This window comes from Dermacentor albipictus, chromosome 5 (assembly GCF_038994185.2).
Source record: "Dermacentor albipictus isolate Rhodes 1998 colony chromosome 5, USDA_Dalb.pri_finalv2, whole genome shotgun sequence".
Taxonomy (NCBI): Eukaryota; Metazoa; Arthropoda; class Arachnida; order Ixodida; family Ixodidae; genus Dermacentor; species Dermacentor albipictus.
The window spans coordinates 133,691,599-133,716,448 of NC_091825.1; the positions used below are offsets into that span (position 1 = coordinate 133,691,599).

The 24,850-nt window shown below is 46.3% G+C and overlaps 2 protein-coding genes across 2 annotated transcripts; both read left to right on the forward strand.

Annotated features, from left to right (window-relative positions):
- The first annotated feature begins 3,794 nt into the window (after positions 1-3,794).
- Positions 3,795-8,007, forward strand: LOC139060589 (lipopolysaccharide-induced tumor necrosis factor-alpha factor homolog). Its single transcript, XM_070539731.1, has 3 exons — positions 3,795-4,054; positions 5,195-5,372; positions 7,613-8,007. The coding sequence occupies exons 1-3, from the start codon at positions 3,796-3,798 to the stop codon at positions 7,719-7,721; spliced, it is 546 nt and encodes a 181-aa protein (XP_070395832.1). The 5' UTR covers position 3,795; the 3' UTR covers positions 7,722-8,007.
- A 3,638-nt stretch (positions 8,008-11,645) lies between these two features.
- Positions 11,646-19,128, forward strand: LOC135921247 (cell death-inducing p53-target protein 1-like). Its single transcript, XM_065455559.2, has 4 exons — positions 11,646-11,657; positions 12,012-12,321; positions 16,627-16,807; positions 18,919-19,128. The coding sequence occupies exons 1-4, from the start codon at positions 11,646-11,648 to the stop codon at positions 19,022-19,024; spliced, it is 609 nt and encodes a 202-aa protein (XP_065311631.2). The 3' UTR covers positions 19,025-19,128.
- The last annotated feature ends 5,722 nt before the right edge of the window (positions 19,129-24,850 follow it).

The window sequence follows — 24,850 nt, forward strand, 5'->3', positions numbered from 1 at the left end:
CTTTTTTCGCAGTTCCTCAAAGTCTGGATGAATAACCTCAAATGGCGTGTTGTCCATTTGGCATGTTGTCCAAATGGCGTGGAGGTCTATTGTCGTAGACAATTACTTTCACATTGTCAGCAGTCACAGAAGGAGACCGTCACAGACCTACCGTCACAGAAGAAGGCCGTGCAAACACTATTGCGCGTTTTGCGATCTACCGGCCTTTGTAAAGGTCTTTAACTGGAACGCCTCTTGTGTGTGTGTGCCTCCGTGGGTGCGCGTTTCTTTTTAAACGTATTCCTCTCTGTCCTCTTTGTAACCCTTATCTCCCATCGCCAGTGTAAGTCTGGATGACTAACCTCAGATCGATTGTTAGAATATTGTGGTATAACCATTTTTTTGCGTCAGCTGTTTAAATTTTACTTTGTTAATTTTGCAGTTATGACATGATGATACATAGTCTTTTGTTTCTTGCTTCATGCGGGGCCATGAGAACCCTTTTGTCAATTTCATGTAGGTTCTCCAAAAGCCATCATGGCCTCCTGATTCGGGGCTATCATGATACATGTCCAATATTTTTGGTACCAAGGAAGTAGGAACGTCAACTCGTCCATTTTTAGTAAGTTGCAAAACCTCGGTTTGTTCCCATATCTTTGCAACATCTGCCTCTTCATGATTGTCCGGAAGCATAATGGCTAATCACGACACTGCATCCGCGTCCTTCATAGCTTTAACTTTGCACCTTGCAAATATGGAAGGAAGTAGCAGATGGCTTTTAAAACGGCGAGAGCTTCTCTTTTTGTCGTAGTATAGTTCAATTCAGTTTTGTTAAATGTGTTGCTGTACTATCATACTACACGAGGCTATGGTGGTCGTGTTGAGTCTCTCTTATACAAGACTGATCCCGTGTCATAATGGGATGCATCGGTATTCACTTCGAAGGGCACCGCAAAGTCTCATGAGTACAACACAGGTTCACAAGAAATCATTCGGACCAATTCTCAGTAGGCGTCATCGCATCCGTCTGGCAGGAAGGCAGCTTACAGCGTTTGGCGCTGAGTGGCGCCCTGATGCAAAAACCCAAAACCGAAACCAGAAGTTAACACAGGATACCACAGTCTTCTTTTGTCAATACACGAGCACCTATGATCGTCATGATGTGTTGTGATTTCATTATCAATTACAACGGTTTCCAGTATCACTTCGCGAAGCACACAAACGCCGCTGTTCGTCATCATGTGGTTTGCTTAAATTATCCTTCACAAACAGCTTCCACAGTTACGTATTTACTGCACAAAGTAGGTCGAATACAAATATAGGTCGACCCCTACATATTGAACTCGCCGAGAAATAAAAATTCACAGGGCCTCTTATGTTATCCCTAAGATGACTTGAAGTCGAAAGCAAAGTGCCGATGCATTAAATACGGACACATGGCGCACTTAATTTGCTTAGTGTACTTCGCTCAGTCATCCCTTTTAATTCCGAAGGTCCAGGGTTCGACTCCCAACCAAGGTCGCGAGTTCGAGTGCTTTAAGTTAGTCGATCTTAATTATGCCTTAACTCCACCTTAGCACTAAAGGTCGTGGGTTCTTAGCCTTTTGTACCTTTCATTTCATCGACGCGCTTTCGGTCAACGTCGATAGACTGATCAGACATATAAGGCTTCCGCCTATATGTCGTACAATTCGAATATAGGTCAGCCCATATACATCGTAAGAAAAAAAAACGAAAGACTCTGAACACCACTGACCTTCATTTACTGTTAGCTCGGCTACTAAGTCAAGCTAGTCGATGCCCCAAACTGCATCCTCGTCGGAACTGCCCAAACAAGTCGTCTTGATCGGATGTTTTGCAGGTGTCCTTGGCACCCTAAGCGACGTCGTCTCCTTTGCCGTCGAGTTACGTTGGATAGGCAGGCATTTCATAAAGCCAGTCTGAAGATAATCCAGAATGTTTCTACGGCGGGCGTGACGGAGCAACTGTGTATTATATCGGTAGTTTTGCTAGCCTTGTTCACAAATATTGGCCGAGATTCTTTGGACACGAATATAAGTCGATAGCTCATTTTTGGGAACATTTTCGAAAACAAAGAAAAAAAATATGCGGATCGAAGGCGCACGTTGCAGTCGATGCGAAGCGAAGCTTAAGTAAAGCGGTAAATAAATGCTTTACGACTAACAGCGATGGGTACGATTTTGTGATGAGAGATGTATGCACAGAAAAGTACGGCACGGGTCACGCAACATTCGGGGATTCCGTACCCATTGTCGACGATTGCACACCCAATGGCACATACCGAATGGCTAAATCAAAGAAAGCAAAGTAAGTCAAAGAATCTGTGAAGTGAAGTTCACCATTCTGTTGACCGATCTGCATGCTTTAGACGTACCTGGGAGCCAATGTTTTATGTTCAGGTTAGAAAGTTATTTTTTGTTATTCAGAACAGGGAGATGCATACATTTGACCTACCGTGGTGGTTTAGCGGCTTTGGTTCTGCGCTGCTAAGCACGAGGTCGAGGGATGAAATCCTGGCCGCGGCGGCCGAATTTCGATTGCGGTGAAATGCAAAACCGCCACTGTCCCGAGCATTGGGCGAACGGTAAGGATGCCCTGGTAGTGAAAATTAATCCGTAGGCCTCCACTACGGCGTGCCTCATAATCACATCGTGGTTTTGGAACGTAAAACGCCAGACTACAATTGAAGATGTACATGTTTTGTCAGAATACAAGAATGCAAAAAAGTCAATAAAAACGTAAGCATTTCCAAGCGCCGACAAGCAAGATTATCTTAGTTCTGTCCAGCTACATGACATTTGTGTATCTTTAAATCTTGGTGCATGATGATTGGGACATCCTGTATATATATCCACAAATGTATTCGTCGAGATAGCCGCCGCACCACAGCCTGGCTGCCACGCCTAAGCCGGAAATACAGGCAAGCTTTGCTTTAGAAGACGTTCGACCTAAATTCGAAGAAATACGTAATTCGTTGATTGCATAAGTCCTACTGCTCGTCATGCTTCCACTGCTTATAACAACGGCTTTCATTATTGGAAAGGCAGCAAAAAGAAGAGGTCGTCTGGCCAGATCTGTGGCGACAAAGGTACCAGCGCGTATAGCAAGTCAGTTCCGCGGAAGCCCGCAAGGTTCGTGAAAAAGAAAATTGTCTTTGTAATTTGTCTGAAAATTTTTGTCTTTGTAAGTGTTTTGGGTTTTTCTTGTTTTAATCGAGTATGTAACATTTCAGAACATTAAGTAAAAGTTTCAGCACACAATTCTTGGCCAATCCCCCAGTGTGGCTATGAGCCATAATATGAGGACATCAGCATCATCGTCGTCGTCTTCACCGTCGTCGTCGTCATCACCACCACTGCAAACGCAGTATGGCTAGCCATTTATAATTTTCTATGCGGAACAAAAAGAATGCCTTGTTAATAGTTCTTAGTTTCCACAATTGATTTACTTCTACTTCAGTCTACGAAATTCAAAAAATATAAAAGCACAAATACACAGTTTAAATCCTTCTAGTATTGTTGCTCAAAAATTTAGCTTACCCAAGTCCAAGTATATGTTTCTTTTAATAATTTAGTTTTCCTATCAACGCAAGGTTTACTATAGTATTGATCACTAGTTTTACTCAGGTATTCACAGTTTATTTTTCATCTTGGATTACATATTTATTTTACTTTTTGTGTTCGTTATTTATTAACCAAATTCCTTTATTCATTCAATCATATTACCACCCGATTCGTGGCCTATCCCCCATAGTGGGTTTGTGCCATTTGTTGAGGACTCATCATCATCATCATCATGGCCGCCGCCGCTGTTGTGCAAGCCCCTCCCTTGCGCCCGGCGCTTCCCGCCGGACCACGACGTACCAAGTCGCCGCCGAAGCCACCGCTCAAGCCACCCGCCAAACCAACGACCATACCACCGGCCAAGTCGCCAGCGAGGCAGCCGCCGCTCGTGGTGACTCAGCAACCCGCCGCTGTAACGCTGCCACCTCCGGTACCCGGTCAGCCAAACGTCAAGCAGCCGGATGCTGTTCCACGGGTGCCCCAGCGCCAAGGTTCGGATACACTGATTCCTCTTGAGACTTCCAAATGCTCCATGGGCCAACAGCAAAAGCTGCGGCATTTTCAACATAAGTGACATCGAAGGGATGTAATCTGAGCCTGCGTTGTTTTTGGGATGCATATACAATGATACATTTGGGAAATAATGGGTATATAGGGAGAATAGAGGTGGAAGGAGCGAAGGAGCGGGGGCCAGAAGTATGACGCTTGTCACCGTGTCCTTGGCGAGAGCACACCGCGGCATCTCCTTGTTACTCGATCTATTCCTGTGGGCGGCAGTTGGTGAGGCTTATGCCGAAATTGGCGAGAATTTGTCTTCTACGTTTGTCGATTCTTCTCTCGTACTGCGAAACACTCGGTATATCTATCTCAGCATGAGCTAACCACGGGCGATTATACCGAAATTCCCAAGGACCTGAGCCTAGCATTGCTAAACTGTAGGCTTTAGACCCATGATGCATATTTCTTCCTTTATGACTTGGATCACTGCCCGCTGCCTCTAAGCTTCATTGAAATCGTTCCTTGCAACGTGCGTGGCAACGACTATGCTCAATCTTACGATCTACTTGCACTGAAGCTAAATCTATCGAGCTTGGTGACTGAATCGTGGGACGTAACGTCCCGAAACACCATGGTGGGTTATGAGGAACGCGTTAACGGAGGGTCAGGATTAATTTTGTACAACCTGTGGTCTTTAACGTACCCACGATACACGAGCGTTCTTGCATTCCGCCACCATCGGAATGTACCCTCTGTGACCGGCTTCGAACCCGCCACCTGGTGCTCAGCAGCGCAACGTCTCAGCCTCGACACCACGGGCTTGGTAATGCGCCGCCATAGTCTGCATCGTTATGCAGTTTTGTGGCTCGGTATCAGTTATACCCGCCGCGGTTGCTCAGTGGCTAGCTCAGTGCTAGGCTGCTGAGCACGAAGTCGCGGGATCGAATCCCGGCCGCGGCGGCCGCATTTCGATGGGGGCGAAATGCGAAAACATCCGTGTACTTAGATTTAGGTGCACGTTAAAGAACCCCAGGTGGTCGAAATTTCCGGAGTCCTCCACTACGCCGTGCCTCATAATCAGAAAGTGGTTTTGCACGTGAAACCCCATAATTTTTTTTTCGTGGTCCCCACAGTGCCCGAAGGGGTGCATCTCACGGCTCGGCCGAGCATGACGCCAGAGAAGCTGACGGACTTCGGCGACGTTCCGGTGGTGCTCACATGTCCGCAGTGCTTCCGCCGGGTCACGACCAGGGTTGAGCTCGAGAACGGACGCTTCGCGAAGTGCATGGCCTGCTGCACCTGCCTTGTGTGGTGAGCGAGAGTGCTACAGAAACGAGATCGAAAACGCGAGAATGTTTCTTTTTTTGTTCTTTCTTCTTCTCTTTTCTAAGCTTTCCGAAGAATTCCCTGGCAACCAAACGGCATCCTTGAGGGTCCATCGCTTTTGGAGAGATTGTGCACGTGTAGCATGTTGTATGAAGTGTTTGTTGACGGTGAGCACCTGGATAATGCGAAAAGAAATAAAAGGAAACGCAAAAACAAAGTCTAGCTACTTAGCAACGCAGAGAAAGCAACGACCAAGCGTTCACGCGACGTACATGTAGCGCTATTAGACTGCAAATTTTCAGAAGTTCCTCGGATGATTAAACTGATAAAACTGATCGGGTGTTTCTGCGAAGCCTGTAAGAAGTTAAAAAAAAATCACGCGTGGCAGAAGCACAATTGTTATCCTTGAGTTGTGTTGCTCAAATAAGTGGACAATATTTCGACGAGAAATTGAAATGCATAATCGACTAAATAAAAAGAAAAATACTAATTAGATTTTTAGAAATTACCTTACGGCACGTATTGTAATTTAAAGGTTGTGGCTAGGGAAATCGCGAGGCAGTTTCAAACCAATTCTCAGGATGGCACCAGTTTCGAGATATTAATTCTCGAACTTAGTGGAGGAATACAGTGGCTGTTCAGTCACTTTCGTGCTTAGATGCGTAAAACAGTGTTTTGTTTTTTAAAAAAAATGTACGTGGAACGACAGTGCGTTTTTACTGCAAGTTTGACGGCGCATGTCTCGAAAAGATGTCATTAACAACATTTTTTTTTTCAAGTGGACATTCCTTGCAGACTCACCGGCTGCATTTTCTAAATTACAATATGTGACGTTAAGTAATTCGTTCAAGACATAATAGTGAATGTATTATTAATTAAGCGGTTATGCATTTCTATTTCTCGCGCAAGTAACGCCAACCTCTTCGAGTAGAACATCTCAAGAACTATAATTATGCTATATGCCACAGGCGATTTTTAAATATTACTTAGTCTTCGCAGATACACCAAATAGCACACACCCATATCTCGATTATGGTATCGTGGAGTCAGAAAAAAAAGAATCAGAGTAGGAAAGTAAATTAGAAAGTAGTAGTCGCAGCAAAGGATGTACTGATATAGTGTCGCATGGTGGTCTCAAATGTCCCTGTACATAGTCGGTGAACGCAGTAGAATTGCAAGCGGTGCAAAGCCTGCCGTAGGTTGAGGTTCTAGTTAGAGTTCTTGCGCCTGAAGTTGACGAAGCTTCCAAGATCTTCTCTCAGATTCTCGTAAAGGCAGGCTACACACGAGACCAAGCTTTCAGCCGAGCAGAAACAGCTAAGAAAGCCCGTATACGCCATCTTTCAACGCCGCAATCCGCAACATTAACTGCGGTATGAACGAATGCGGGTCTTGTGCATGACAGACAATGAATGAATGAATGAATGAACGAATGAATTGTGAGGGCTTTCTGGCAGTGGCGTAGCTAGGTCGTCTCGCACCCGGGGCCCATAGGTCTTCTGTCACCCCCCGGCTGTAGTCGAGGAAGTCGAGGATATCGACAATTTCCGGGTGTCTTCAGACGTATATGACACTCCCCCACCCCCCTGGCCCCTTGCACCCGGGGCCCACGGCCCCTCGCCCCCCCTGTTGCTACGCCACTGCTTTCTGGGTATCTGACTGTGGCTAGCTAGCTGGGTGGGATGGGATGGGCGGGTCTGGTCTTGCCGAGCTAAACTGATTATACGGCTGAAAGCTACGCTAGACGGCGGTATTCATCAACGCGCAAATGATAAAGGAGACGAAGACTGGCTGACCTATGCAGTTTGCGTGAGTGACTAAAATAAAAGAACGAGTCAGTGGGTAACTGATCGAGTGAATGAAATAATTCGATTGATTGATTGATTGATTGATTGATTGATTGATTGATTGATTGATTGATTGATTGGTTGGTCAGTCGGTCGGTCGGTCGGTCGGTCGGTCGGTCGGTCGGTCGGTCGGTCGGTTGGTTGGTTGGTAGGTTGGTTGATTAACTGTAATTGGGGTGAGCAAGCGAACAACTTTATTGTTTTCTTTTCTTTTTTTTGTGCGGCCCGAATAGAGCGCTGCATGACAAGAAGAATGCCTTGCTCAAAGACATTAACTCCCTTTTCTCTATTGTTGAATCACGATTGAACGAAAGAAGGTACAAGTGTTTGAATTTCACATTATGGCGTGCGCGCTGCTTTCCTCCCTGCTGGCGACAGCTGCTGGTGCTGCTTCTGGGTGCCCCTGTACGCGGACTACTTCAAGGACCTGTACCACGTGTGCCCGCAGTGCCACGGCATCCTGTACGAGAGGAAGAAGATGGGCTGAAGGCGCAAGGGAGGTCCTGCGAGGACTGCCACTTTATTCCACAGCTGTCTTCCCGTTTCTTTTAGAAGCTTATGTCGTTTGGAAAACAGGCGCATATACGCTAACCTCTCGTGTTATCTCTGCGGGATGCTATGGCGCTGTGAACCGCAACTTTATGTTACGCTTTTGAGCCCATTCCTGTAACCGACGACTTCGGAAAGCAGGTCGATTGTTGGGGACAATTACTTTTAAATTGGCAAACATTTTCGTGTTCAAAAAGGAAATTACGATTTTAGCATCGTCTTCACCAGGTCTTGCTGCAATTATCCTGGTGCAGACACAATACACAATAAGAAGGCTTGTGTGTTCTTAACTACTTCAGACTTTTTTCGTAGTTCCTCAAAGTCTGGATGAATAACCTCAAATGGCGTGTTGTCCATTTGGCATGTTGTCCAAATGGCGTGGAGGTCTATTGCCGTAGACAATTACTTTTACATTGTCAGCAGTCACAGAAGGAGACCGTCACAGACCTACCGTCACAGAAGAAGGCCGTGCAAACACTATTGCGCGTTTTGCGATCTACCGGCCTTTGTAAAGGCCTTTAACTGGAACGCCTCTTGTGTGTGTGTGCCTCCGTGGGTGCGCGTTTCTTTTTAAACGTTTTCCTCTCTGTCCTCTTTGTAACCCTTATCTCCCATCGCCAGTGTAAGTCTGGATGACTAACCTCAGATCGCTTGTTAGAATATTGTGGTATAACCATTTTTTTGCGTCAGGTGTTTAAATTTTACTTTGTTAATTTTGCAGTTATGACATGATGATACATAGTCTTTTGTTTCTTGCTTCATGCGAGGCCATGAGAACCCTTTTGTCAATTTCATGTAGGTTCTCCAAAAGCCATCATGGCCTCCTGATTCGGGGCTATCATGATACATGTTCAATATTTTTGGTACCAAGGAAGTAGGAACGTCAACTCGTCCATTTTTAGTAAGTTGCAAAAACCTCGGTTCGTTCCCATATCCTTGCTACATTTGCATCTTCATGATTGTCCGGAAGCATAATGGCTAATCGCGACACTGCATCCGAGTCCTTCATAGCTTTAACTTTGCACCTTGCAAATATGGAAGGAAGTAGTGGATGGCTTTTAAAACGGCGAGAGCTTCTCTTTTTGTCGTAGTATAGTTCAATTCAGTTTTGTTAAATGTGTTACTGTACTATCATACTACACGAGGCTATGGTGGTCGTGATGAGTCTCTCTGATACAAGACTGATCCCGTGTCATAGTGGGACGCATCGGTATTCACTTCGAAGGGCACCGCAAAGTCTGATGAGTACAACACAGGTTCACAAGAAATCATTCGGACCAATTCTCAGTAGGCGTCATCGCATTCGTCTGGCAGGAAGGCAGCTTGCAGCGTTTGGCGCTGAGTGGCGCCCTGATGCAAATACCCAAAACCGAAACCAGAAGTTAACACAGGATACCACAGTCTTCTTTTGTCAATACACGAGCACCTATGATCGTCATGATGTGTTGTGATTTCATTATCAATTACAACGGTTTCCAGTATCACTTCGCGAAGCACACAAACGCCGCTGTTCGTCATCATGTGGTTTGCTCAAATTATCCTTCACAAACAGCTTCCACAGTTCCGTATTTACTGCACAAAGTAGGTCGAATACAAATATAGGTCGACCCCTACATATTGAACTCGCCGAGAAATAAAAATTCACAGGGCCTCTTATGTTATCCCTAAGATGACTTGAAGGCGAAAGCAAAGTGCCGAAAGCAAAGTGCGAAATACGGACACATGGCGCACTTAATTTGCTTAGTGTACTTCGCTCAGTCATCCCTCCTAATTCCAAAGGTCCAGGGTTCGACTCCCACCCAAGGTCGCGAGTTCTAGTGCTTTAAATAACTCGATCTTAACTATGCCTTAACTCCACCTTAGCACTAAATGTCGTGGGTTCGTGGCCTTTTTGTACCTTTCATGTCGTCGACGCGTTTTCGGTCAACGTCGATAGACTGATGAGACATACAAGGCTTCCGCCTATATGTCGTACAATTCGAATATAGGTCAGCCCATATACATCTTAAGAAAAAAAGAAACGAAAGACTTTGAACACGACTCACCTTCATTTACTGTTAGCTCGGCTACTAAGTCAAGCTAGTCGATGCCCCAAGCTGCATCCTCGTCGGAACTGCCCAAACAAGTCGTCTTCATCGGATGTTTCGCAGGTGCCCTTGGCACCCTAAGCGACGTCGTCTCCTTTGCCGTCGAGTTACGTTGGATAGGGAGGCATTTCATAAAGCCAGTCTGAAGATAATCCAGAATGCTTCTATGGATTGGCGCGACGGAGCAACTGTGTATTATATCGGTTTTTTTGCTAGCCTTGTTCACGAATCGTGGTCGAGGTTCTTTGGTCACGAGTATAAGTCGATAGCTCATTTTTGAGGAGCATTTAAAAAAAGAAAGAAATATGCAAATCGAAGGTCCACGTTGGAACCGATGCGAAGCGAAGCTTAAGTAAAGCGATGAATAAATGCTTTACAACTAACAGCGACGCGTATGATTTGGTGATGAGAGGTGTATGTACAGAAAAGTACGGCACGGATCAAGCAACTTTCGGAGATTCCGAACCGATTGTCCACGATTGGCCAAGGGAAGGGCACACACACAGTGGCACACACCGAATGGCTAAATCAAAGAAAGCAAAGTAACTCAAAGAATCTGTGAAGTGAAGTTCACCATTCTGTTGACCTATCGGTATGCTTTAGACGTACCTGGGAGCCTATATTTTATGTTCAGGTTAGAAAGTTATTTTTTTTTTGTTATTCAGAACAGGGAGATGCATATAATAGACCTAACGTGGTGATTTAGCGGCTTTGGTTCTGCGCTGCTAAGCACGAGGTCGAGGGATGAAATCCTGGCCGCGGTGGCCGAATTTCGATTGCGGTGAAATGCAAAACCGCCAGTGTCCCGAGCATTGGGCGAACGTTAAGGATGCCCTGGTAGTGAAAATTAATCCGTAGGCCTCCACTACGGCGTGCCTCATAATCACATCGTGGTTTTGGAACGTAAAACGCCAGACTTCAATTGAAGATGTACATATTTTGTCAGAATACAAGAATGCAAAAAAATCAATAAAACAATTAAGTATTTCGAAGCGACGACAAACAACATTATCTTAGTTCTGTCTAGCTACATGACATTTGTGTATCTTTAAATCTTGGTGCATGATGACTGGGACATCCTGTATATATATCCACAAATGTATTCGACGATATAGCCGCCGCACCACAGCCTGGCTGCCACGCCTAAGCCAGAAATACAGGCAAGCTTTGCTTTAGAAGACGTTCGACCTAAATTCGAATAAATACGTAATTTGTTGATTGCATAAGTCCTACTGCTCGTCATGCTTCCACTGCTAGTAACAATGGCTTTCATTATTAGAAAGGGAGCAAAAAGAAGAGGTCGTCTGGCCAGATCAGTGGCGACAAAGGTACCAGCGCGTATGGCAAGTCAGTTCCGCGGAAGCCCGCAAGGTCCGTGAAAAAGAAAATTGTCATCCACTCGGCTGCGGCACAAAGATAGAAAGAACACCCGTGCGGGTTTCTCGGAAGGAAAGCTTCGCAGTTGAAGAAAAATTCGTCCTGGTCTGCGCGGGCATCGAACACGGGGCGAATGGCTTTCCGAGCAGCCGCTTTACCATCTGAGCTAACCAGGAGTCGACGTCACGCTGCAATCTGCTTGCCTCCTGAACTAACCATAGGGGGCAAGCAGATTGCAGCGTGAGGGCGAATTAATCGACAACTCTAAGCACGTGCAGAGGCACTGAATATTGCAAATCAGTTCTGCGGAAACCCGTAAGGTGGAGGAAGGCTCACTCCATCTGAAGCCGTCAGGAAAAATGCTTTTAATCCGTTCTGCGCGTGCGCCACAGCCCGCGATGGACGAACCGGTCAGGAAGCGGATGAAGGAAGAAGTTGACGAAACCTCTGCAAACTTCCAGAAATTCTGCTTGCTAAATTGGGGTTATAATCTTATCGTCAGCAATAATACCATCTTTCGGTGCGTCAGTTACAGGGTTCAGCCACAGGGACGTGTTTGATGTCATTTGCGGTTACATATACAATCAACTAAAGGAATAACTTATTGAATGTTCTTTGATTTTTTTGTTTGTTTTTGTAAGTGTTTTTGGTTTTTCTTGTTTCAATCGCGTATGTAACATTTCAGAACATTGAGTAAAAGTTTCAGCACACAATTCTTGGCCAATCCCCCAGTGTGGGTATGAGCCATAATATGAGGCCATCAGCATCATCGTCGTCATCGTCGTCGCCGTCTTCGTCGTCATCACCACCACTGCAAACGCAGCGCCGCTGTTGTGCAAGCCCCTCCCGTGCGCCCGGCGCTTCCCGCCGGACCACGACGTACCAAGTCGCCGCCGAAGCCACCGCTCAAGCCACCCACCAAACCAACGGCCATACCACCGGCCAAGTCGCCAGCGAGGCAGCCGCCGCCCGTGGTGACTCAGCAACCCCCCGCTGTAACGCTGCCACCTCCGGTACCCGGTCAGCCAAACGTCAAGCAGCCGGACGCTGTTCCACGGGTGCCCCAGCACGAAGGTTTGGATACACTGATTCCTCTTGAGACTTCCAAACGCTCCATGGGCCAACAGCAAAAGCTGCGGCAGTTTCAACATGAGTAACATCGAGGGGATGTAATCTGAGCCTGCGTGGTTTTTGGGACGCATATACAATGCTTCATTTGGGAAATAATGGGGTATATAGGGAAAATAGAGGCGGAAGGAGCGAAGGAGCGGGGGGCAGAAGAAGTATGACGCTTGTAACTGTGTCCTCGGCGAGAGCACACCACGGGATCTCCTTGTTACGCGATCTTTTCCTGTGTGCTGCAGTTGGTGAGGCATATGCCGAAATTGGCGAGAATTTCTCTTCTACGTTTGTCGATTCTTCTCTCCTACTGCGAATTCTAAGAAACGCACGAGAACACTCGGTATATCTATCTCATCGTGAGCTAACCACGGGCGATTATACCGAAATTCCCAAGGACCTGAGCCTAGCATTGCTAAACTGTAGGCTTTAGACCCATGATGCATATTTCTTCCTTTATGACTTGGATCACTGCCCGCTGCCTCTAAGCTTCAATGAAATCGTTCCCTGCAACGTGCGTGGCAACGACTATTCTTAATCTTACGATCTACTTGCACTGCAGCTAAATCTATCGAGCTTGCTGACTGAATCGTGGGACGTAACGTCCCGAAACACCATGGTGGGTTATGAGGAACGCGTTAATGGAGGGCTCAGGATTAGTTTTGTACACGCTGTGGTCTTTAACGTACCCTTAATACACGATACACGAGCGTTCTTGCATTCCGCCACCATCGGAATGTACCCTCTGCGACCGGCTTAGAACCAGCCACCTGGTGCTCAGCAGCGCAACGTCTCAGCCTCGACACCACGGGCTTGGTAATGCGCCGCCATAGTCTGCATCGTTATGCAGTTTTGTGGTTCGGTATCAGTTATATCGCAGACATAGTTTTAAATCCCGTCAACTGCTAGGTAACTTTCTGTAGCGTCATAGCTCCCGTTTTTTAGCTCAAGTGCCGGGTACACGTCATCCAAATCGTTCCTCATTAATATGGCCGATTAATCGTCAACTACGTTCACTATCCCTGGTAATCTTTTTTATGCGAAGCATATTACGAGAGCTCAACCCAGCTCCTCAGGCGCGGCGGTGTCGCCTTCAATACCACGTGACACCGTGACGTCACGACATAGGAGAAACGGAGCTCAAACTCGCGCCGTCGCGGCGGTATATAAGCAGCTGCGCTTGCCTCTGTTAGACACTCACGAGGTGAGATGCCTCCTGGAGACAGAGCTGCTCGTCGGAATGAGAAGCGAAGGTTGCGGCGTGCTACAGAGACTGATTTTCTAGGTGGCTTTGGCTTAACTCTTGCAAGATGGGCTGGGTTGGGCTTGCAAGATGGACGCTACCATTGAGCCACGAGTACGATGCTTCAAAGCGGTACAAAAGCGCCTCTAGTGAATGCGGTGTTGCCTTAGAAACGAGCTGTTTCTACGGCTCAGGCGTGCGTCGCTTGCTCCGGCGCACATTTCGTTGCCGCGCCGAACGCTGGGTTGCTCGACGCTCACCACGTCCAACGCGGGGCGCGTAGTCGCTGCGCCGTAGCCCATTGTCTTACACCCCTTGGCGGGTCGACGGGAACGCTGTTGCGTTCCACTCTTGAAGGCGAAGCAGAGTAACGCAAGAGTTGTTTCTTCGTCTAGCCGAACCAAATATAGCCAAGCAACAGCAGTTCACCAGGCTAAACAGTGGTTCAACAACTAAAATAAAGGCTAGTATGCTTCGCATCCTGGGCTTAACCTTAGCTAAGCCGCAGCCATTTTTTTTCTCCAGCGAACAGTGAAACTAATCACGAAAAAGCGTGTGCCTGTAGTTATGATTCGCGACGAAGAGGTCAGTTCATTGACTCCTTCGAGGTGACGCGGAGTAGAGAGAGAGAGAGAGAAAATGATAAATTAAAGGTAGGGAGGTTAACCAGGACCAGGACGCGGAGTATATGTATATTGCTGGAACGCAGTTGCCAATCAGTGCCGTTCCCCTACTGCTGCTGTCGCAAGCAACCGCCAGTTCTACCTTTCGTCACACGACGTTGTGTCGAGGGAAAGGGGGAGGGTATTATGGAGATATTCACCTAGTGGACTGTCCATTTGGGCTGTCGCTGAATGGCTGAAGCAGTAGGAGCAAGGAGGAGGCAGGCTGAGGGGGCGCCTGCCTCCTTTCCGCTCGCACCCCAACCCAGTCAATCAGCGCAAGCGTCGGATATAATAGATAGTACAGAAGTAATATAAGCTAATATATAGGGAATAAACTGTGTCAAGGATTGGTGGTGGGGTAGTTCGCACTCTCCGAACCGGAGGGGATGGGGCGACAACAAACCCACCCCGCGTGCGTTTAGTGAGGGTTGGACTGCTCACCGGCGATAAGGTCCACGCCTTATCGACCGTGAACCAGGGACATGAGACGGGAGGCGACGTTCGACACACACACACTCAATTTAATACAATAAAATCATGCGCGAGACATACTCGAAAAAAGGACATACAAATCGCCAGCAGTGGGGCCTAGTTCGCGGAAGGCGTGCGGGTCACACAACACACGCCCTGACGCCGCTTCGCGAAATATTAAACAAGATACGCGACACAAATGAAAAATATACGCGACAATAAATACGGCAAACACTACACTAACAGAAGATACAAAAATTAACGCGCGATGAATAAACAAATGAAAGATTAAACGCGATTAGAAAAGAGAGTCCGGCGGAAAGTTCTGAGAGCGGCCCGGAATACGAGGCTTATCTGAGGCGTGCTTGCCGAGATCCCGATCTGAAGAGCGTCGGGCTGCTGGTACCTCGCTGCCGAAGATCCTGACGGACTTGCACCGCCTTTCGGTCGAACGGCGAAGACTTCGGCCTGGAGGTTTCAGCCTGCCGACCACATCTTCAGCTGTCTCCCGGTGCACGACCCCGCTCCTTCGTCCTCCAAGCTGCTCTGCCGGCTCGCCGAGCCGCCTCGTCCCTCCGTCGCGCTCCGGCGACCCACGTGATCAATCCGTCGGGCGGGTTCGGGGACAATGGGGAGCGCTCTCCCTCATCGCCGTGCAAGCAGCGTTGCGGCTGTGGTGGCAATGTCGGCCCACTCGAGAGGGGCGCGGGCATGCACTCTGTGACAAACTGAAAAGTTCGCGTATAGTAAAAACATCGCAACGGTTATAACGAAACGTTTGCAAAGTCTTGGGTATATTTCTGGCAGTTGCTAAACAGACCCCTGTCATAGGCCCTCCGAATGAGGTGAGAACTCGCTTACACATTTTCAAGGGGTGTACGGTAGCGCGATTAAAAGACGGAACAGAAGAAGACACACAGGGTCACACACAGCGCAAGATGCATTACCAACAAGCCCACATTGCAACCCTCGCTGACACAGCTTCACTGTCATTTTAAAGGTTACTTAAAAAGTACACAGGCTCATATTAATACGGCGGCCCCGTCGCGAACTCATTATGCCTGCACGTTAGCATCTCTGTCCATATAGGGAGATTTAGAAGTGGCGTACCCAATCGTCTCTGCATACTCGAGGCGCCACGCTCTGCATGCTTGCGTTAGTTTGTACTCCTTTTGCATTTCCTTGTATAAGTTTCCGCGTTTCTTTTTTACGTGCGGCGGTTCGCGTCCTTGCAAGTAGTAGATTGTCAGATGGAGAATAACTGCAGTTTGAAAGTATTCGTCTCGACCGCCTGACGTGTTCCGTTTCGGTGACACTTAGCTAGCGCGACGCGACTACATAGTAAGCGAAGGCTCGGAGATATTTGCTATTGAGGAACGCGGTATGACGGAGATTTCGGAGGCAACGTCGCAGCTGGCCGCACCTATTACACTGTGGGATTATTAGCCTCCGGATTGCAAACTCCCCCCTCCCACGCGGTGGTCTAAGGTTCGGGACCGTGCTAGAGTAGGATTTTTTTTTCGCTAGCGTGCGGGTGATACTGAGCACTTATCTGCGTTCCAAGAAAACAATCCGTTGTAAATGTTAACTGAAGTTTCGTGGACGTCGGAATGTTACGTTTTACCCGCCCTGGTTGCTCAGCGGCTATGGCGTTGGGCTGCTGAGCACGAGGTCGGGGGATCGAATCCCGGCCACGGCGGCCGCATTTCGATGGAGGCGAAATGCGAGAACACCCGTGCGCTTAGATTTAGGTGCACGTTAAAGAACCCTATAGGTGGTCGAAATTTCCGGAGTCCTCGACTACGGCGTGCCTCATAATCAGAAAGTGGTTTTGGCACGTAAAACCCCATAATTTAATTTTTTTTTTCGTGGCCCCCACAGTGTCCGAAGGGGTGCTCCTCACTGCGGCGCGGCCAAGCATGACTCCAGAGAAGCCGCCGGACTTCGGCGACGTACCGGTGGAGCTCACGTGTCCGAAGTGCAACCGCCAGGTCACGACCCGGGTCGAGCTCAAGAACGGATGCTTCGCGAAGTCCATGGCCTGCGTCACCTGCCTTGTGTGGTGAGCGAGAGTGCTACAGAAACGGGATCGAAAACGCGAGAGTGTTTTTTTTTATTCTTTCTTCTTCTCTTTAGTAATCTTTCCGAAGAATTCCCTGGCAACCAAACGGCATCCTTCAGGGTCCATCGCTTTTGGAGAGATTGTGCACGTGTAGCATGTTGTATGAAGTGTTTGTTGACGGTGAGCACCTGTAAAATGCGAAAAAAAAGGTAAAGGCAAAAACAAATTCTAGCTACTCAGCAATGCAGAGAAAGCAACGAACAAGTGTTCACGCGACGTACATGTAGCGCTATTAGACTGCAAATTTTCAGAAGTTCCTCGGATGATTAAACTGATAAAACTGATCGGGTGTTTCTGCGAAGCCTGTAAGAAATTAAAAAAAAAATGACGCGTGGCAGAAGCACAATTGTTATGCTTGAGTTGTGTTGCTAAAATAGGTGGACACTATTTCAACGAGAAATTGAAATGCATAATCGACTAAATAAAAAAAAATACTAATTCGATGTTTAGTAATTACCTTACGGCACGTATTGTAATATAAAGGTTGTGGCTAGGGAAATCGCAAGACAGATCCAAACCGATTATCAAGATGGCACCAGTTGCGTGATATTAATTCTCGAACATATATATATATATATATATATATATATATATATATATATATATATATATATATATATATATATATATATATATATATAACAGACTGAACAGCCACTGTATTCCTCCGCTACACACACATATATATATATATATATATATATATATATATATATGTGTAGCGGAGGAATACAGTGGCTGTTCAGTCACTTTCGTGCTTCGATGCGTAAAACGGCGTTTTGTTTAAAAAAAGATGTACGTGGAACGACAGTGCGTTTTTACTGCAAGTTTGATGGCGCATATCTCGAAAAGATGTCCTCAACAACATTTTTTTTTCAAGTGGACATTCCCTGCAGGCTCACCGACTGTATTTTGTAAATTGCAATATGTGCCGTGAAGTAATTCGTTCAAAACATAATAGTGAAGGTATAATTAATTAACCGGTTATGCATTTCTATTTCTCGCGCAAGTAACGCCAACGTCTTCGAGTAGACCATCTCAAGAAGTATAATTATGCTATCTGCCACAGGCGAACACCAAATAGCGGACACCCCTATCTCGCCTATCGTATCGCGGAGCCAGAAAAAAGAATCTTAGAGTAGGAAAGTAAATTAGAAAGTAGTAGTCGCTGCGAAGACTGGTCTGATAGCGTCGCATGGTGGCTTCAAATGTCCCTGTAATCAGTCGATGAACGCAGTAGAATTGCGAGCGGTGCAAAGCCCGCGGTAGGTTGAGGTTCTAGTTAGAGTTCTTGCGCCTGCAGTTGACGAAGCCTCCAAGATCTTCTCCCACATTCTGCTAAAGGCAGGTCACACGCGAGACCAAACTTTCGGCCGAGCAGAACCAGCTAAGAAAGCCCGTATACGTCATCTTTCAACGCCGCAATCCGCAACATTAACTGCGGTATGAACGAATGCGGATCTTGTGCATGACAGACAATGAATGAATGAATGAATGAATGAATGAATGAATGAATGAATGAATGAATGAATGAATGAATGAATGAATGAATGAATGAATGAATGAATTGTGAGGGCTTTCTGGTTATCTGACTGTGGCTAGTTGGCTGGGTGGGATGGGATGGGCGGGTTTGGTCTTGCCCAGCTAAACTGATTATACGGCTGAAAGCTGCGCTAGTCGCCGATATTCGTCAACGCGCAAATGATGAAGGAGACGAAGACTGGCTGACGTATGCAGTTTGCGTGAGTGACTAAAATAAAATAACGAGTGAGTGGGTAACTGATCGAGTGAATGAAATAGTCCGATTGATTGATTGGTTGGTTGTTTGGTTGGTTGATTAACTAATTGGAGCGAGCAAGCGTACAAGTTTATTGTCTTCTTTTTTTTTTTTGTGCGGCCCGAATAGAGCGCTGCATGTCAAGATAAATGCCTTGCGCAACGACATTAACTCCCTTTTCTCTATTGTTGAATCACGATTGAACGAAAGAAGGAACAAGTGTTTGAATTTCACATTACGGCGTGCGCGGTGCTTTCCTCCCTGCTGGCGACAGCTGCCCGTGCTGCTTCTGGGTGCCCCTGTACATGGACTACTTCAAGGACCTGTGCCACGTGTGCCCGCAGTGCAACGCCGTCCTGTACGAGAAGAAGAAGTGCTGAAGGCGCAAAGGAGGTCCTGCGAGGACTGCCCCTTTATTCCACAGCTGTCTTCCCGTTTCTTTTAGAAGCTTACGTCGTTTGGAAAACAGGCACACATACGCTAACCTCTCGTCTTATCTCTCGTTACGTTAGCAGCCAAGTAGGCTTAGCCAAACTAACCTAAAACAGCGAACGTAGTTCGAAAGGTAGTCTATGGAAGCGTAGACAGTGCAGCAGGAAATGCGGATTGCTGTTGGCGCGTCAAGAAACGGCAAGCCGCACGAGCTGTAGCTTCAAACCGTTTAAACATTATCGAACGCTATGGGCGATAAGCATCTCAGCGAATTATTACGTGCCCACAAACGATTCGGCAATAACTCTTAGGTCTGGAATAAACGTACTGCGCATAGTTTTGGATTATGTTAGACATAATTGTCGAGACACTTTCGGCATTATTTTCGGGATTACGGTGAAGTGCGAGTCCCATGATCTGAGTACACGAGGCAACGTCATTTCGAGCACTACTTGAATTTAGAGACATCATCTGCATACGTTGAGAACTCTTTTGACCAGACGGCATGCCTGTTGTTGACCTGTGCTGGATATCCCACCGTGCTGAAACGCGGTTCGAATGAACCGCGCATTTAGGTCGACCGAGATACATCTAGATGGCGCTAGTAGTCGCTGCGTAGAAATGCCGACAATTCAGGAATAAAGGGCGCGGAATTTATGGGCGCGTTTATTGCGTAAGCGATGCACCTGCCCGAGCCTCACTGATGCTCACTATTTGACGTATGTACGTCGTCACAAGATATCGATGTACTGTTTTATTTGTTCGTTTCTCGTAATTTCTTGCACACATTACTATGGCATGACTTATTTTTACCCTAATGTGCGTTATATGTAGTGAAATCAATCAATCAATCAATCAATCAATCAATCAATCAATCAATCAATCAATCAATCAATCAATCAATCAATCAATCAATCAATCAATCAATCAATCAATCAATCAATCAATCAGCTATAGCTTGTTTATTCTTAATTTGCAGCAAGTGAACGGTGGCGTTTTAATCTAGTCCGTGAACAATGATAACCATAGAGAAAACATTTTGCTACTTTGGAGAGATGCACTCCTAGAACCTTGTTAACTGAATGCAAGACTGAGCACCCGTGATTCTGCAATTCCCGACGTGCACAATGGCGCGCACCAACCTCGTCGAAAGACAGTCGCTTGGAGAATATGGGCTTAAATGTCGCCAAGGCAACCCAGGACAAAACATACTAATGTCTCGTTTAGTTCTTTGGCTCTGAAGTATGAAATTGAAGCTGCACCTCAAAATATGTGGGTTTCTCTGTACGTTCTCAACAATCGGACGCTGAAGAAGAAGTCTTGTCAAATCACCAAAGCTCATCTTTACCCTCTCCTTCAAATTTACATTAGGCTTTCTTGCATGGATATTTTTGCAAGGAGATTATTAGGAAGGAATGAGAACAACTATTCTACGTCTCGACTCGCATTCTTTCCTTAAATATAATTACTTCTGTTATGCTTTCTTTAAACGCACTTAAACTAACGGCAGATGTCATTTTTATAGAGACAAGCATGCACGACAAACTCTTATAGACCCGCCGTGGTTATGGTGTTGGGCTGCTGGGCACGAGGTCGCGGAATCGAATCCCGGCCACGGCGGCCGCATTTCGATCGGAGCGAAATGCGAAAACGCCCGTGTACTTAGATTTAAGTGCCCGTTAAAGAACCCCAGGTGGTCGAAATTTCCGGAGTCCCCCACTATGGCGTGCCTTATAATCAGGAAGTGGTTTTGGCACGTAAAAGACTATATTAAAAAAAAAATTATAGCGCATAGGGAGCAACAAGGATAAAGCGTTTGAGCTAGAAACCTTGGAAGGCGTGGACCCGCTGACTATAACTCGGCGACTGCAAAAGAATACGAGACGCCAACATCAGGTAGTAACTCGGTAGTATAAGGATTTATTAACAGAATATTGTTTAAAATTTCACTCGAGCAAAAAGAAAGAGGGGAAAAGAAGCTTCCCTCGCGAAACGCCATTGATAGTATTCTAGAATGGTCTTCTTTCCTGCCGACAGTGTAGAATTCGCGCACATAAAGCCTTGCTTCGATGCCAGAACCAGCGACGAAGTTGACAGAATCGCGCAGAGGAAAACTATTATGACGGATTCACGAGAAAGCACACTTCACTGTCGCCCACTTATACGCAAGGGCGACGCTTCTACTAAACATGTGTCCCGCTGTGGTGGGTCAGTGGTCACAGTGTTGTACTGGTGAGCGCGAGGTTGCGGGATCGATTCCCAGCCAAGGAGGCTGCATTCCGATGAAGGCAGAATGAAAGATGTTCGCATACCGCGTATCGTGACAATCTTTGAGAACGCGTTAAAGGAAGTGGCAGAAATAAATAAGGAACGCTCAAATAAGCTGTACGCCTCAAAGCACTCGTGCTGCTTTTGGGATGATAAAATCAATCAATCAATCAATCAATCAATCAATCAATCAATCAATCAATCAATCAATCAATCAATCAATCAATCAATCAATCAATCAATCAATCAATCAATCAATCAATCAATCAATCAATCAATCAATCAATTGACTTAAATCTGTGCATGCACAGACGACCACTAGAATTACTTGCAACTCACCTTTGGTTAGCAATGATTAGTCAGTTGGAGAATTTCGAATGCTAATTTGCTTCGACACTGTGGGCACTCAAAGTAGTTAACGCACGCCTGGTAAGAGTGATTAGTGCAACCTTTCAGGTGGCTACCGCTATGTCTACCACTAACTCTATAGCTAGTAGAATTTTTCGCACAAGCGATATATATATGCTGTATGTTGTGTGCTATGCTGTTCTCGTTGGCATTTCGCCATTGCAGTAAATATCCACCCTCCTTCCGAGGACAGTAACCACGAAGCCGCCAGTATCGCCGCAGAACAATTTTTTTTATAAAAAATTAAATTTAGTGTAAAATGCAAATCTATTCTCCTTGAGGATGGCGAGCACGCGTTGCTCCGTTTTCTGAGACGGGCCCTGTGGGAGAGCGATCAAACCCGAGCGCATTTCACAAAGCAGGAAAGCTCACGGAAATCTCAAAGTGGTTTTTCCCACAGCTCTCTTGTTGAAGCGGCTCCCTCTCTCTTTGCTTGTAAATAAATGCTAGTGCTTTCGGTGCATGGAGGGACACATACACAGAAAGGAAGAACTATGAAATGCAAGTTTACACTCGGGTAGGTCCCTCGCGGCCGGAAGAGCAAGTACTTAGTTTTACTGATGTTTAATTTGAGTCTATTAGATTGAAATCCCAAATCCAGACCTGTTATACATTCGCCTACTATCTACAGATGAAATTTCTCTCTTACGTCAGCGCCTGAGAAGAATACATTCGTGTCGACGGCACGCAACATTAACTTAGTATTACCCATATTGACCAGCAAACCATATTAACTATTTGCGGTATTACTTCATATTAACTTCGCAATAATTAGTTTAAATTAACTTCGCAATTAACCTACTCTAGTACAGGCGTGCCTACTGTAAGACAGGCACAAGCAGGTGAACGGCTGTGAAAGGACGCGCAGAGCGTTCACTCCTTTCCAACATCGTTTTGCGATTATCTAACGAGAGGCAAGAACCAAGAAGCGTTAGTGATACAAACACATAATAAATTCGTCAGTGTTTATCTGAAGCCACACATTGTTCCCTTCTTTAAAGGCGATGCCCATAATTAATATCGCCAGCTCGATCAGTGATTCAGGAACGTTAGTTTCTCTTCTAGCTCCATTTCCACTGCTTTCTTACCTGAGAGGTAATTAGGGGTCGTGTTTGGAGGGTAAATGCGAGGCCAGCCACTCAATGCGATTAGGAGGAGCATGGTGTTCGCGTGCTGCATCCAGGCGCATGTAGTCTTGCAAAGCACTGCTGCCAATTGTTTCGCCCGTGCAGCTCCTTTTAACTTGAGTAAGGATAACCATGCCGCAGAGTTAAATGTGGCAGAAACATGTCACGTGTTACTAAAGCTGCCAAGAGGAACTATCGAGGGTTCTCCAAAGACGAAGCGAAGGCTTCGCTAAGCCCAACCTGCACCCACTAAGCAGTGCAGTCGTGCGCTAAGCGATTGGTAACGATTGGCAAGTAGTGGTAAACGTCGCCGCTCCCTGAAGTGTCCCTAGACAACTCCCACAGGTTGCGAAACCCCCACTTACTGAAAATCCACTCTCTCATCGGGTAGGGTGAAGTACCGGCTGACGAATGGATAACAGGTGTGTGTATTTGTGGCTTCAATAACGTGGCTTGTGAGCGCTTCGTGATCGAAAATCATAGATGAAAAGAAAAGGTATGTCACATGCTGCACAAGAATCTAGCCGAAAGTATTAAACGTCCTTGTGGCGGAGGCAAGCAATGGCGATGCGAATACAAGCACTGAAGAGGTATAAAGGGAGAAAAAAAAACAACTATATGCTTTGATCCTCCCGACTCAGCGGGCTTTTCAAAAACAATTGCGTTGCGTACCGGTTGGACTTTGTCTCCTCAGTGGGCTATATTTGTGTGCCTTTTAGCTGTTTTTCTCATGACGGCTTCGTCCTGTTTCTTTCATTTCTTTTTTCGTATCTTGTTTTTTGGGAGCCTCTGCGTCTACCCGAGCAAAAACCGCAGTCACTTCGCGAGCAGCTTCTTGAGAAGGAGTAAAAAAAAAAAATGCCGAGCAACCGGATTGTTCTCTTCATACGCGCAAACGGCTTCCCGCTGATCTTGGGAGCAAAGCGATACCCATATACACTCAGAAGGAATCGGGAGAACTCGCGGAAAGGAAAACAGCAGCGAGACGGTAAGCGGAGGTCGTATGTGCGTGGGAGTGGTATCTTGTTCCCGGATTGTGCCTGGGAACATATTGCCCATCTTTATTTTTTCTCTTTCTTTCTATTTTTTCTTCCTTCCTTTTCTTTTTCTTTCTGTCGTACTGTCCCACTCCTCCCTATAGCCTCACGAGATTGACGCAGAGCATTTTATTTTGAAAGGAAAGTGAATCTACGATGGATTTCTTCCTTTCTGTGTATGTGTCCCTCCATGCACCGGAAGCACTAGCGTTTATTTACAAGCAAAGAGAGAGGAAGCCGCTTCAACAAGAGAGCTGTGGGAAAAACCATTTTGAGATTTCCGCGAGCTTTCCTACTTTGTGAAATGCGCTCGGGTTTTATCGGTCTCCCACACGGCCCCTCTCAAAAAAAGGAGCAACGCCTGCTCGCCATCCTCAAGGAGAATAGATTTGCATTTTACACCAAATTTAATTTTTTATAAAGAAAACTTGTTCTGCAGCGATACTGGCGGCTTCGTGGTTACTGTCCTCGGAAGGAGGGTGGATATTTACTGCAATGGCGAAATACCACGAGAAGAGCATAGCACACAGCACATATCGCTTGTGCGAAAAATTCTACTAGCTATGGAGTTAGTGGTAGACATGGCGGTAGCCACCTGAAAGGTTGCACTAATCACTCTTACCAGGCGCGCGTTAACTACTTTGAGTGCCCACACTGCAGAAGTAAATTAGCATTCGAAATTTTCCAACTGAGTAATCATTGCTAACCAAAGGTGAGTTGCAACCAATTCAAGTGGTCGTCTGTGCATATACAGATTTAAGTCGATTGATTGATTGATTGATTTTATCATCCCAAAAGCAGCACGAGTGCTTTGAGGGGTACAGCTTATTTGAGCGTTCCTTATTTATTTCTGCCACTTCCTTTAACGCGTTCTCAAAGATTGTCACGATACGCGGTATGCGAACATCTTTCATTCTGCCTTCATCGGAATGCA

Coding starts and splice junctions, on each gene's coding strand:
- LOC135921247 (XM_065455559.2), top strand. Junction 12,322..16,626: donor ACGGGTGCCCCAGCACGAAG/GTTTGGATACAC, acceptor TGGCCCCCACAG/TGTCCGAAGGGGTGCTCCTC. Junction 16,808..18,918: donor TGCGTCACCTGCCTTGTGTG/GTGAGCGAGAGT, acceptor TGCTGGCGACAG/CTGCCCGTGCTGCTTCTGGG.
- LOC139060589 (XM_070539731.1), top strand. CDS start 3,796: ATGGCCGCCGCCGCTGTTGTGCAAGCCCCTCCCTTGCGCCCGGCGCTT. Junction 4,055..5,194: donor ACGGGTGCCCCAGCGCCAAG/GTTCGGATACAC, acceptor TGGTCCCCACAG/TGCCCGAAGGGGTGCATCTC. Junction 5,373..7,612: donor TGCTGCACCTGCCTTGTGTG/GTGAGCGAGAGT, acceptor TGCTGGCGACAG/CTGCTGGTGCTGCTTCTGGG.